Below are 15,150 nucleotides of genomic sequence, written 5' to 3'. Positions count from 1 at the left end.
CTCTGTGTATGTGTGCACATGTGTGTGTGTGTGCAAGCGTGTGTGTGTGTGTGTATGCGTGTATGTCTCTGTGTATGTGCATGTGTGTCACTGTATGCGTATATGTGTGTGTGTGTATCTGTGCATGTATGCGTGTGTGTGTGTCTCTCTCTCTGTATGTGAGCATGTGTGTGTGTGTGTGTGTGTGCGAGCGTGTGTGTGCATGTGTGTGTGTGTGTGTGTGTGTGTGCGAGCGTGTGTGTATGTGCAAGCGCGTGTGTATATATGTGCACATGTATACGTATGTGCCGGTCATCTTGTCTCTAGAATCCACTTCAGAGGAGAATCTAAAAATGTTTCCATCACCATGCAAGAGCCAGACTTCAGGAGTGTGTATACTATATGCATAAATCAAAATAAATACAGCAAAACAAGAAACAAAACTAGCTAGCAGAAAAAAAGCTTCCGTGTTTTTTCATGATTCACACTGTGTTCTTGAATACAGACGAGTGAAGTAAAATGTGATGGCAACCATAAAGAGAGAGCTCTGTCGCTATATTTCACACAGCTGGGGGTTTACTGAAGCAGTCTAGTTTAAGTACCTTTGCTCAAGGTTACAACTGCAGGGCCCCAGCTGGGACCCAACGCAGCAGCCTTCAGCCTGTTTCCTCACCCCTGTGCTGCACTCACTCCATGAAGTGCTACATGACGGCAGAAATCGGGAAGTCTGGCCTGGCCCACCTTCCTCATCCCTGGTTCTGGGACTATGACAGAGAAGAAGATGATGATGATGGTGATGATGATGAAGATGATGATGATTGACGGCCGGTCATGGTGAGACTACAATAATACAGTGGAAGGGCGAGTCCCGCACACAGCATAAAATTCAGACATAACCCTGTGAGGGAAAAATCCGGCAGGTAGCAAACTCACCAAGCCATCAGGCCAAGCCGCTTGGCCGTGTTCAGACTCAATCTGAACTCACCTTGACCAAGAACTTCCGATTCCACCGACAACAGACCCCCCAGGAACATATCAAAGCAACATTATCAATGTTTTAACCGCTGAGAATTCTCGGCAAGCCCTCTAACTGTCCAGAATGCAAAAGAACAGCTAAATACAACATAAAATAAAGAACAACAGAGCAGTTTGTGCTGAAATAAAACAGAGAAATGTAGACCAATACATAGATTGCACTGATGGCAGAGGGGCTATTGATGGTCTTTCAGGTATTGACTGGTGCTAATGTCTAATACCCAGACATGATTATTCCCTGAGAGAGCAAGTTTCTCTCATATCATCATATGTGGTTATTCTGACTGGTGCTAGCCGAGTTTGACAAACATCACAGGCCATGACTTTTTGGATGAAAGCATCCATATATGGTAAAGCTCACTCAGGATCAGAGAGAGAGCTGGGGTAATGAGAAGGTGCTGCCCTCTGGTGGTGGGGCCTGTGCCTGGGGGAATCATCCACAGATTGCAAGTGCTGTGAGGATCCGTAGATATCTATACTGCCAGGACAAGGAAATCAAATCGGGTCTATCCACTCTTAGGAGCTGCATGGAGCTGCCTCTCTCGCTCAACTGCTTCACTGTGTAACCTCGAAAAAAACAAATTCAGAAACTCCACCGATAAACAAACCTTGTGTGAACACCCCCGTTACTTAGCTGTTTCAGGAACGACCGAAAAACAAAAACTCCATTCTGCAGAGCTCTGCTTGTTGGTTTCTGCCTGATTAAAAAGACTGGGATCGGGCAGGCAGAGTCGTCTACACGGCCTGCCTGATGGGAAATATGCCAGCGAGGCTGGAAACGTTCTGAATCCTGCCCAGCGATAGGGGGCAGCTGTCGTGCCCGGCGACCGGGAATGTAGGTCGTCATGACGACACATGCCCTGCAGGGGGCAGGCTGCACCTCGCGTCCTCTCTTCCTCTCTCTCTCTCCATCCCGCTGCGTTCCGTCTTTCTCTTCCTCTAATGTTCTCTCAGTGTCAAATTCAAGTTCGAATATGCTGACCTTGGCTGGGCAGTGTTGCCAGAGCAATATATAAACACGATCATAACTGCATCTCAAGTTCAAATCATACTTGCGTGCGAGCCAAGAATCCCTAAAATGTAATCAATAATTTCTACGTGCTACAGCTTTCTTTCATTTTTGCCAACATTAAACATATATGTTGTATTTTTTATTTATTTATTTTTTTTAAATGAAACACTATATAATGTTCTGGCCCAACGCTCCTGGTAAGTGTGATCTGTGAGTCAGATGCTGTTTGTTTACAGGCCCTGATGGTTCCTGATAATTCCACTTTCATCCCCAGCAGCTACATTTTCCAGTCTAGACATGCACACACTGGTTTTACATCCAGATCCGAGGCGGGGCTAAAGCCAGCCGGGACCCGAAACCAATTATCATCTGGGAGACCCTCCGGCTTGACGAGCCCAGGAGGACAGTCTTAAGCACACAGAGCTGTAGCAGGGAAATAACACGTCTGCATTATGAAGAGCCAGGAGATCTGAACCTGTCCTCCAGAGCAGGCTTCATTGGGGGGGGGGGGGGGGGGGGGGGGAGAACCAACAGAATCCGAAGAGTAAGCTTCAAGTAGTGAAGATTGAGACACCCAGAGTCTGTGTGCGTGCATGTGTGTGTGTGTGTGTGTGCATGTGCGTGAGTGTGTGCGTGTGTGTGTGTGTGTGTGTGCTTACGCTTTCTCAGTTAGCGTTTATATTTGTCCATGTACATCTCCGTGTACATACTTGTCAGTCAGCCTGTGTCACAGAGTTTTTTTGGGGATTTTACTCTGTCAATTTTTGGATTTGTGACAGGTTATGCAGACATCTCCCGCTCTGACGGAGACAAAGCACACGGATGATGGACACGTGACGTTCAACTGACAGCGCCGTGGAGTGTGTCAGCCTCCCGACTCCGGGATCCGAGACGATCAGGAGGAAAAATCCCTAAAACTCAACTGATCTCTGTCAGCAGACAAAAAAAAAAAAATGGTTTCTTACTTCCAAAGCTCACTGAAGAAGACAGCGGAGTCAAACCGTTCCCTGTCCACCTGTTTCGCCGTCTCTCCACATCGCCGTCCGCACAGCACCCCGGGCTCACACAGTGCAGCGCCTGGTAAAACCTCAAAAGGTGCGTTTTTTCTAAACTCCGTTACCCTCTTGAGCCGCTCTCCGGTCTACGATGGCACCAGCCTTTCGCCGTAAATATACAGCCCGTTTCTGTGCAGTAGTCAAACGCCATTTGAATTTCATATCGGCTGGTTCCCTACTCTCGTTTTTCAAGGAAACAGAACCATCCCCCCCAACCCCCCATCCCCTTATCCCACTTTGAGTGAGTTCTCCAGGTTTATACTGTTCAGTCATATGAAGAGCTGGAAAAAATATTAAAAACACAACATTGCTGAAGGGCTGAAGATTTCTTATAAATAGAAAGAATCCTTAAAATAATCTAACGTGACTGGAATTATAACTCTGCAGTCAATGGCTTCACAAACACAAAGTGGCAACATTAGATACGAATGCAAACAAAGACGCTTGTTGCCTCTGTGGGCTTGTTGCCCACCGCTTTCATAACTGGAATATACGCATGGTCATATGCATAACGTGACTCAATATTTGCAAGTCAGGTTCTAACAAGTGAAAGAAAAAATGGAAGTGAAAGTGAAAAGTGTATGACAGTATGCTTCCCCCCCTCTCCACTGGGTGTCCACTTTATTTTGTGCTCTTTCCCCCGCCTTTTCCGATTCTTTTCCGTTATTAGCCTAAATTTAAAAATTATTGTCGTTGCCTGATCAGTTCTGAAAGCAGTACCCACTTATTTGGTGACAGAGACTAATCGTGCCAGCCATTCAGTTTCTTTTTTGTTTAGATCCTTTTATAAATTACTAGGGACAGTCGACACAAGATCGTACGTGCAAAGAACACGTTTCTTTTTTTTTTTTAATTGCAGTCTTGGCACAGGTGATATTCGTGTTATTCGTTCATCAGCCCCGCTGAGCCACTGGGCCGCCACCGTTGGCAGGGTGAGCCAATAGCAATGAAGCGAAGAGGCAGCGGTGACATCTCTGATGAATAAAACATCCCGGCCCTGTTGAGGAAGAAGGGTGGGCGAGAGCAAGAGCAGAAGGGCTAGGAGGCAGGTGTGCATGACGACCTGCTGAACGCATTACACAGCCAGGGCGGCGGGAGAGAACAGCCAGGCAGCCTGCATCCTTTCCGACAGACACAGAGAAAAACAATCACTGTAGTAGGATGACTAATGCTGAGCAGTTTGGGCTGAAGGCAGGAACCACCAGCGAAAATAATGGGTAAATACTACATAGGGATTTCCCCCCGCTCCGAACACAAACACGCTCGCGCGCGCCAGAGTGCCAGTCCGAAAATAGGTTTTTAATCTCTAATTGGAGAGATGCGGAGCGCAATTTAAATCCACTCAGGCTGCGACCGCTCTCCATAAACCAAACTCACGCATGCATTTTCACAAGCCTCTACGTTGCGTATGATGCGTATCCATGGCAACCAAGTTAAAGCCTCACTCATCCAGCGTATATGTCATGTACAGTCTCATATACAACAGGGTATTTATTTATTTATTTATTTATTTATTTATTTATTTATTTATTTTTAACAGACTTGCGTTGCGAGACACCTGGAGAGATGTAGGGTTCTGTGGAAGGCGAAAAGCTCCAGGTGTCTGTGTTCCTTATTTCCGGTCTGTCTCTCTTGGAGGGCCCTGGGAGGGAGCTGACGAGCCTGAGCTGCACCTTTTGTTCTTATATTTCATTTCCATCCATTCCGCCCGTGGCCCCCGCTCCCAAATTCAGGACAGCGGAGACAAATTTAAGAAATATGATCGCTGTTAGCGTGTTAGCTTCGCCCTGGGACATGGGAGGACACAGGGGCCTCTTAACTCCACAAAAACAAAGGAATATTGAGTGGGTCATTAAAGAGGAGGGAAGGTAAACAATCTTCCAAAACACGGGCCTCTTGCTTTGTCTCTCTTAACTTAAGTGGGCTGTGAAAGGCACAGGTATATCATAACCTGAGAACGCGGACTCCCAAACTCACCCACAAATCACTGCGGAGAGACAGGACTAAACACGCATGCTTACAGACGTACGGAGCAAGTTTCTGATTCATTCTAACCTCACTTCGGTTCACTTTTCAGAACCGGCAACCGCCACGATGCTGCAGAAATGCTGACCAAAAATGGTGGTTTAAAGATCTTTGAAATTATTAGGGTGGTATAAATTTGCCGAGTGCATGATAGTCACATCAGGTGCTCGGAGTCGCAAGTGTTGTGACGTGAATAACAGTCTTCAGTCTAACAGTCTAATTTAAATCACCTGATGTAAAACTCAGTTTATAAAGGTACAATCCAGTTTATATTCTTTGACGACTGTCAGCCGACTGTTTCAGTTTGCTAATGCAGCTGAAAGTACCCAGTGAACATTTTTGTGGTGAAAAGTTGGTGAGAAGTCAGTGAAAATATGATGAAACGCCATCAAGGCATTCAGGTGAAAAAACAGCTACATTTGGATGAAAAGTGAAAGTTTTCTAGCTGACTAGGACATAGCCAGGCTACATCCGTCTACATTTCGGCTGTAGACGGATACTGGCTGCTCGCTGCTTAAAGCTGTTAGCTGAGATTGAGAGACACGCTGGCACGTCCGAAGCTCCCCCTGATCGCAGAGCAGCCTAATTCCTAAAGACTGTGACGTATCCTCACGCATGAACCACACTCCTGGGCCAACGATGACATCACATGCACACGGCACCGAGTGGGTGCAGCGAGCGCAATGAAACAAAACGCTCCGGGCACACATCAGATTGCATTCTGGGCCAGGGGGCGGGGGCACCCTGGAGGCCGGCCTGGTGGAGGGAGAAGAATTATAGGGATGTAAATTTAATTACAGTTAAAAGCAGAGGCAGGTCTGGACTTGCAGGAAACACCCTGGTGTGTGTGTGTGTGTGTGTGTGTGAGTGATAGAGACAGTGAGGGGGGGGGGAGACAGAGGGAGAGAGAGATTCTCTTTCATCCTTTGCTCACCCACTGCTGCCATGGCAATATCATCCCTGATCTCTTTATCAGGAATAATGGCTGGTCACTGGCTCCCCCCCCACCCCCCAAAGCCCCATTTGCACAACAGAGGGCTGGAAGGCCATCAATGAATCGCTCACCATTGTATTATTTCCTAATCCAGCGGAGGGCCTTCTCCCAGGTGCCACCCACACTCACTCACACGGCAACACTTTAGCAAGCTTGGATGATTTTTCACAAACGAGAACCGGTAATGTATAACATCATGGCTGCTAAAGAAAACAAGCTCAACGTAAAGTGAGTTTGGATTTGCTCGAAATGAAACGAGCCGGCAGCCCTATTCCTTGATGCCCATTGATGATGTCAGAGGAATGGATCTGCCACAAATCACATCTTTAGGTTAGTAAAGATTTTCCAACAACACCCCTACTTTCACAAACTTCCACCAAAAATAATTTTTGTTCAAACATTTCTGTTTTGTGGTTTTAATAGCCTGCCTTACGGTTTTATGTGGGTGTTAGCTAAATCAATCAAATTTTTATTATGATTCTAGGTGGGCATAACTTAACATACATTTATTGCTTTCTTGATGTTGCAGTTCAAGGTAGCTAACAAGCATTCTTTGCTAGAGGAATGAAAAACATTAAAAACCTATGATGCAAACTCGCTTGGCTATAGCTACTTAATACTGGGCCACTTTCTATAGCCTGCACAACCATCATATTACAGACAGGCATGTAGTTCAGTGCGGATGAAGGTCAGAGGTTCTCAAATCCCAGGGACCCCACTGGTTTTGCTGGCTTTTATTAAAATTCAGAAAAACTAAGTTTGAGGACCCCTATCTAGCACTTGAGGACCCCTATCCAGCATTTGAGGTCCCCTGTCTGGTGGTACAGCAGCGGTCAGAGCACTTCGTCTTTTACGTTTCACGTTCGTGATGATACACATGAGAGCAACCAGGTACCCAAATTCTGGCAGCTACTGGAACAGCTACAGACTCATCATCAGTGTGTGTGTGTGTGTGTGCGCGCACACACATGCGTGTGTGTATGTTTGTCTGTGTGTGTGTGTGTGCGTGTGTGCATTGGGTGTGTCTGGGTGTGTGTGTGTGTGTGCCTATGTGTGTGGTTCGTATGTCCATATGTGCATGTCCATATGAGAAGGTTACAGGTGTGTGCAGGATGTAATTATACGATGACAGCTGTGTGTTTGGAATAACACCAGGATGAATTATCTCGCTGAACAACTCTCCTGTCACTCAGATCAATGGCAGCAAGCACTGAGACCACAGCAGCTCAATGATGGTAGTCACAGCAAACAGAGACGTTTTAGACATACTACTACATACTACTTCCCTTCCAGAAAAACTAAGCCTCCCCCCACAACCTTCCTACTTCCTGTGTGACGGTGTGTTATATTGACCAGAGTAGTGGTCTTTTCCTGTGTGACGGTGTGTTATACTAACCAGAGTAGTGGTCTTTTCCTGTGTGACGGTGTGTTATATTGACCAGAGCAGTGGTCTTTTCCTGTGTGACGGTGTGTTATATTGACCAGATCAGTGCCCTTTTCCTGTGCGATGGTGTGTTACATAAAACCACACCGCACCGATTTGGGCCGCACTGAAACATGGTTTGAACGCACGGAAGACGTTCGGGGGTAGGAGTGCTCTAATCAGTCCCAAACCGGGACTTTAAAACAGTTAAGTCTCCACTTTGACCTGGCCCCTGCCCAATTCTGATTGGCTAACCCACTCAGGAAGTTAAACCGTCTCCAGGGAGCAGATGTGGCCGTTCTTTTTTTTTTTTTTTTAACCCGGAGCTGCTGGACTGTGGCCGGGATGATTCACTGCTTCCCCTCACATTCTTGTACAAAGGCAACAAAACTAAGCAGGGATCAGCAGAGAGGACAGAGAAATCCACTGAGCTGTAAAAGATTTAGCGGGTACCTGCCATTCCTCTCGCCACAGCGCCAAGAAATATGGTCTGACTGGAATGATGACCACCCCCTACCCCCCCCACCCCACCCCCACCTGCCACTGTTGCCTTCGGTGCCCACTGGCACAGCCTCCCGTACCCTGCGGGAGGAAACCATCGGATGCCCCAAATCAAAGGCGGAGCACGACTGAGTCGCAGGTGGAACCAGCGGCGACGAGGCTGCTGAACACGCGTGGAGACGCACGGGTCAAGGGTCAAACACATGCACTCATGCATGCACGCGTGCAGCCGCGCATGTTCCGGGGAGGCCTCAGTGCAAAGCACAGCCGAAGAACCCTTTTCTCTGGGGGGGGGGGGGGGGGGTGGGGGGGTTCGGCGCATTTTGAAGAGAAAGGATGTTTCTCTGGGCCTACAAAACCACACTACTCTCTCCAAAACCCCTCAGTGGAAGACTATCCACGCCAGGGCATCCAGGCTGGCCCTTCAAGATATGGTCAACCTTCAGCTTCCCTCTGACACTGGTCTAGAACCCCGCTGTACCGACGGAACTTAGGGGACACTCCTTTCTTCTGAGGAACGTTTGTACTGAGGAATGAAAAGGCTTTTCCGTATCCAGTAGTGGATGACACCCACAGATCCAGAACCACCATAGGTCTTCTCAACCAGCAGACACTGTTGATGTCAGTGTTCATGTGCAGTGGAAATGGTGGATTTCCATCCCATCAAATCTCCATACAGGGCCTGTTCATCAGATCTCAATGGGACATCCTAGTATTATAATAATACTAATACTAATACTGCTACGAATAATAAAAATCATAATCAGGGCACCAGCACATCTCCACCTCACTGCCGGCCAACAAGGCACCTTTTGGCACAACCGGTGAATCAGGCAAATGATCAGCTCACCAAAACCACCACTATTCCTCCACTTGTCTCCAGCAATACAGAGCCAAGAAGGGAATTCAAAAAAGAAACGACAAAACGAAACAGCTTCTTTTTCTCTCTCCCCTCTGAATTATTATTTCAATTTTTAAAAAACCGTGAGTTATTAAACTGACATTCAGCCATTCAAACACAAAGTGCTGTGCTTGTGCAAAGGTCAGGCTAACACAAGAACACATTTGCAATTCAGATTTGTGTCAAATGGCCGCCAGCTCCAAAGATCCGGACTTTTATTGAATTACGGGGGGCGCCGAGTTTGAGACCAAGTGTTGAGCTTGCATGTCTGCCGCTTATTATTCGATGAGACGAGAGATGTTCTTCTCAAACACAGACACTGCAACACATCCCACCTTCACCTGCCGCCGACTTCTTGTCTTACCCTCCGCCACCTCCGCCACAAATAAATTCTGTCGGATCTCATTGATTCAACTACTGCAGGAACCGGTTACTCTTTAAAACAGCGTGCGATGAAATCGGATCGTTCGTCTGAAATTGATCAGCTTCGCCGAAGCAAAATAATATTTTTAATCAACAGAACATCGGTAGTAAAAGACAAAAAAGTGTAGACAGAGCATCGCTCAGAGGCCTCTTCCAGCTTGCAGCTTTACGTTGCGTTTAATAACGTTACGCTTTGTATTTCTTTTGCAAACTCCCTTATCCAGAGCAGCCCGTACTACATACATGGTGAATAAGCTCCATTACATGACCAGCATTTCTGCAGGACAGAATTTTTTTATCTTTCATTACGTTTCATTACATTTATTTCGCAGACACTATTATCCAAAGCAACGTGCAATAAGTGCATGCCGAAGGTCACTGTAACAACTACAAAACACAGGTCCGATAAGGGACAATACTCATTATGTAAGTTATTCATAGCCATGAACACATTAAGTCCAGTTCACTCAGTAAGCATCGGCTGGGTCAGAGAGTAATGCTAAGTCAAACTAGGAGGCATGACAACAAGCTACAATATCAAGACATTCTTTCTCAAGAATACAACAAGCCCTCCCTCCAAGAAGAGATGGTACCCTGTTGACAAGCCCAATGTGAGTCAACACTCTTCCACTGGGACCCGCAGTGCGTTAGGGTGATGACAGAAACTAGGTTTGCAGGTTTGAATCTAAGCGCTGCTGTGTAACGCTCTCCACCAAAGTCTCTGACCTGAGTTTTTCCACTAAACACCCAGCTGCGCAGTGTCTACAGCCGGAGTAATGCATTTCATGCAGGACAAACACATTGCAAGCAGATGATTTCAGCAGCTGAGAATCGTGTCACCTGCTCTGGAGTTTGCCAGCTGTGCTCTCCCTGCTGGTAGAAACTGCTGTCTTTCTGCAGATGATTTTCCCCTGGCTGATAGCTCACCTGTAGCTCACCTGTGGCTCACATGTAGTTCGTCTTCACCTCCCTTCCTTCCTTCCTTGATCCAACTCACTCCACCAAATTAGCCGGAATAATAGCATTTTGGCATGGAGTCCGTCCGTCGCCTAAAATCACGTGCCATTCCTGTTTTTCAAACTCTGGCTTGATCACTCGCTGCGCACAGTAATTAGAGCCATTCCAAATACCACCTGTGGTTTGTTTTTGGAGCAGTTTTACAGATCATTCCCTGAACAAAATCAAGCTTTTATCTGGAGCAGTCTCTTGCAGAAGAACTAAGAACTGAAGACAGTCACATCCTGCAATATTCCAGGACTTTTTGATTAAAAAAAAAAAAAAAAAAATATATGGAACAAGGCGAATGATTTAATTTTATTTGCAACATTACTCTTCTGGATTTTTATGAGTCGCTAATATTCACCTGCTCTAGTGAAAATCCACACACGTAAATATATAATAAGCTGAATGTAAGCAATGCAACAGTGAGTGTGCATGTGTGCATGCGTGTGTGCACGTTTGTGTGTGTGTACAAGGGAGTGTGTGTGTGTGTATGTGAGAGAGAGAGAGAGAGAGAGAGCGTCTGTCTATGCTAGTTCTACCATGACTCAACAAGAACCAGCATTAATGCTACCTAGAACATCTGTGACTGTCCAGTCATTCTGCATTATAAATAAATTGAAGTCTAGCTTCACAGCATATTAGGGGTGGAGAATGTCTTCTTCTCTGGGCAGCCACAATCACCAATAGAGACAGTACTGTTCAATGTGCTATGTCCTACAACACATTTTTATTGAATGGTTCACCGGATGCTGGTACGTGCCCTGGGATAGCACCTTGTAAGTAATATCTCATTATGCCCTTATTTGAATTATTTCCCCCGTGCAAGTATTGATCTTTGCGGGTGACGCGAACTCTCCTCGTGGCCTTTTTCAGGACCAAGGACAGCGGGTGAACTTCACATCTTTGGCAGGCCGAGGCAGACAGCGACGCTACAGCAGTTTCCCGGTGTCTCACGCACCAACAGCAGCGAACAACCCAGACATTTGCACGGTGTCCTTTGACAGCCTCGCGCGCCTTTGCTTTTAACCGAAGGTGCACGTAAAATTGCTGAGGTCAAGTTAAGCAGGTTTATTGTCCTGCAAATGCAGGGCGCGTGTGCGAGCGTGTATTGGGGGGTGGTGAACTAAACAGGCAAACCAAAACACCAATTACGGTGTCAATTCGGAAATTGGTATCTGTATGTGTGGATGCGTTTGGATAAATAAGCATCTCATTCCACGTTGTAGCTGCCCGACTTTCGCACTTAATAGCTTCGCTCGAAAATCTGGATCAATCCCATCTATAGGCCTGCATCCATTGTCGAGTCGATGGATGCATTATATTTTCTGCAGCAGCAATAGAATGATGTGTTAACCTGGAAGAACGAACCATCAAAAATCCTTCCGGTGGATTAAGATGGAATACCACCGGTGCACTATTAACGTTATTGAAAATCTCTCGCCACGCAGTAGTGCAGTGCGCTATGCATATCTCCGTGGTGATCACCACACACCTGAAGTACTTCCTGTTTTTCTGCACCGGCTGAGAATGGGACCGGGAACAGGCTTTGGTGTAATACGTTAACTTGACGTTATGATTCACTGTGATGCACTGTAGGCCAGGATTTTCAGTGCTTTAACCCTTACACCGCCACCCAACCCCAGCTAAAGACCGCGCGAACAGGCATGGAAGAAGTAGCATCTGTTGATTTACCGCAAGCGTCAAAAATACAGGCATGTTAAAATAATTTAAATATCGTAAATCTACTTGATGCGTCTGAACCACAAACAGTAGGCTATTTGGAAGTCTTCTATTATATCCATCCCGATAACAATGTTAAATAAAATGTTTTCCGAAGTTCTAACGGTAATATAGGCTATGTTTCGTTATTTTAACGATTAATACATTTAACAAATCAATAATCCCCTCCTGAAACTCTTCTGACTCCAAACACACGATTATATATGAAGACACACACACATTCACGCTCTTTCAGTCGCGCATGCAGGTACGCACGCATTCACACACACACACACGCACTAACACAAGTAAACATGATTAACAACATGCCGTTGTTTGAATAACAGCGGGGACACGACGTGTTTTTTCAGAAATACTTTAGTTTACAGTGAAGTATCCACCTGCGGGCTGGCTCAATCGACACCAGTTACCATGACGACTGAAAGACCCAAATACCGGTATCAGTTGGGAGAGAAAACTGTCGAGGGAGGGGGGGCATAAACAATTTTACCCTACCTTGCACTCTTCCATGCATGTTCTCACCGAATATGCATCCGTTTCATATTTCTGAATCATAATCTCAAACTCTTCATATCTCTCCTGAGCATACTGGTCATAGCGTTGGTACGCTTGGACGCACTGACTGCAACCCAGAAGATTGCCATCCATAAACACGTCCAGGCTGCAGTTCAAATTCTCCGGACTGGATAACCCGTAAAACAAATCCAAAAGAGAATAGGAATTACAAAAAGAAAGATAAAAATCGCTTAAATTCAACTCTGCCGACTGCCTCCCCGCCATCTCAGAAAGGCCCCTGCAAACTGTTTCAGCGTCGTCAAAAGTAAAACAGTCTTTAGATAAACTATCGGGATGACAAGTTTCTAGTCGCCACAAACGCTCGGTAGAATTTCCTATAAAAATAGCATTTCCCTTTTTTCTGAGGCTGCTGTGTGGGGGATGAAGGCTGGATGAAAGTATATGGTTTGCGGTTTGGTAATCGTCCATGTCCGTGAATGCTAACTTGTCCAGCCGCTTGTCTCGGGTTCGCGTCAATTTAGCTTCGGCGCAAAACCACAAGTGATCAGAGAGCAGAACGGTTAAAAACAAGAGCGATGCCAAGGACAGTCGCCATTTCTGGGCCCTCTCCGAATCGGTAAATGGCTTTTCGTTCTCTCGGGGTGCACACCAGATTTTTAAGCCGTCATCTTGCTGTCGACACATCCAAGCGCCCCTGGTCATATTTTGGGAAAGCGCAACACCGGCCGACTCCACCGTGAGGGCTCCTTTGCCACAATATTCATTGACTTCGGGATTGTCTTGTGTTATTCCCCTCTTAAACGTTGGATTGGAAGCGGTCCTGCTTCACTTCTAGCGATGCTACGATCTGCTATTCACATCCAATTAGTTCGTTCAAGGAGATTAAGCCAAGCATTGTCATATCCACGGTCTCCATGACTCTCCGGAGAAAAATCCCAGCTCCCTGTGACAACATGCCTCTCTCCCTTCCTCTCCGCGGGGCTGAGCTCTCCCCCTCTCCGAACACCAGCTATACCACAAACCGCCTGTCCGTGGGTTTTATTCAATCGAGAAAAACAAGGTACTGTTGTCACAGCCTGATTTTCTCCCCCGTGTCTGGGCAAAATGCCTCGGATCTTTTCTTTTGATAGCCGCGGTCATCCTGGTCCTGCGTTAAGTTGCCGCCATGTTCGTCTTGAAACACTTTTTGGGGGAGCTGGGTCATTTGCGTCATCTCCAGCGCTGAGATCTCTCCATCCTGGCGCAGTTGCAGATGTGCTTACAAGCAATTGAGACGCATTAATGCACATGGGTATGTTCGCTAGCGTACGCTGGCCATTCTAGTGCAAGAGACGCATGTTTGAAACCTCCATCTATACCTGTAACAGGTAGCCTATTTTGAAGAGTGCCCCTATACTTTTGACATTGCGTGCCACTGCACACGTATTTAGTTCGTATGAATCTCAACAGAACAGCTAACACAATATTGATTTCAAGTCTTTGTGAAATTTTATGAATTGGTTTTTGACAAGTGTAATATCTGGATTCGGCTGTATGCAGATGTTTATAAATAACTCGTAGTTAATTACACTGCAATGCTCATTAATCTTTTTAATAACAAAACAACATACTCACAAAGCGATATTGCAAACAAAATTATCTGGATTCTGCTTAATTGAAACGCCGTTTCAATATGAAGGTTTTTTTTTCTGGCTTCAAGAGTCAACGGTGCTATTATTTAACGGTTCGTTTTGTATATATAGCCTACAGGGTAAGTCTAAAATATATCCGCGCATTGCTTCGCGCTCTAGTCCCTCGTTGGTTTGGCTTTTAAGCCAAGTTTATATTCATGCACGGAAACAGTAGATGTGCACGTTTAAAATCGAGGCATTTGAATTATGAACAGGCATCAGGTCTTCAGGACTACACCGTGTTGCACGTTGTCGTCAAGCGCGGAAACGTGAGGTTTGTGTATGTTTGCACGGGATGCCTGCATTTCCTGTAACCTTGTATGGAGCCTGTTTTTCCTGCAGTGTGGACTTCTCCGTGGCTTCGGTTTGAAATCACACAAACAGCTCTCAGTTGCGCAATCCCTGTCTCTCTTAATCCACTTAATTTTGGTGGGAGGTGCACGTGAGACCGAATGCGAGTTCTATCTGGCTATATGAATGTTATCTTTAACATTAAGAAGCTGTCGTATAGATTGGAATTTCTGCATTAACATTTAACCTGTCAACATTGCTGACAAGCTAAATGTCATCAAGCCGCCGCACTGTTCTTTCATTTTAAAGAGGCATATGATGAACAACAAGAGGTTACTATTTTAACAAAAACAAATGGTCATGACCGCTCAGTACGACCGGCCGTCCGTTTCTCAAGTAACGTGAGGTGAAATGATCTTTAATTACCGTTCAGAATGTGTCAGTTCACGTGGCAAATTTCGCTACCCTTAATAGATATGATATTTCGTGAACGCTAAACACTAAAAAAATTCTCAATGTTATTTGAGTATAGTGTAGTATTGTGCTGAGAATGCAGTTAGTCCGGGTTGCAGAAGAGCCGCTC

The 15,150-nt window shown here is 45.9% G+C and overlaps 1 protein-coding gene across 1 annotated transcript in view; it reads right to left on the bottom strand.

Annotated features, from left to right (window-relative positions):
• LOC118213692 (transmembrane protein FAM155A-like) overlaps positions 1-14,874 on the bottom strand; it is a 78,589-nt gene extending 63,715 nt beyond the window's left edge. The window contains exon 1 of the mRNA XM_035392729.1: positions 12,586-14,874. Within this exon, the coding sequence (XP_035248620.1) occupies positions 12,586-13,308 (723 nt within the window). The 5' untranslated portion in view covers positions 13,309-14,874. The remainder of the gene's footprint in view (positions 1-12,585) is intronic.
• Positions 14,875-15,150: the final 276 nt, after the last annotated feature.

The sequence above is a fragment of the Anguilla anguilla genome, chromosome 15 (assembly GCF_013347855.1).
Source record: "Anguilla anguilla isolate fAngAng1 chromosome 15, fAngAng1.pri, whole genome shotgun sequence".
Classification (NCBI taxonomy): Eukaryota; Metazoa; Chordata; class Actinopteri; order Anguilliformes; family Anguillidae; genus Anguilla; species Anguilla anguilla.
This window is presented reverse-complemented; position numbering and strand designations above follow the sequence as displayed.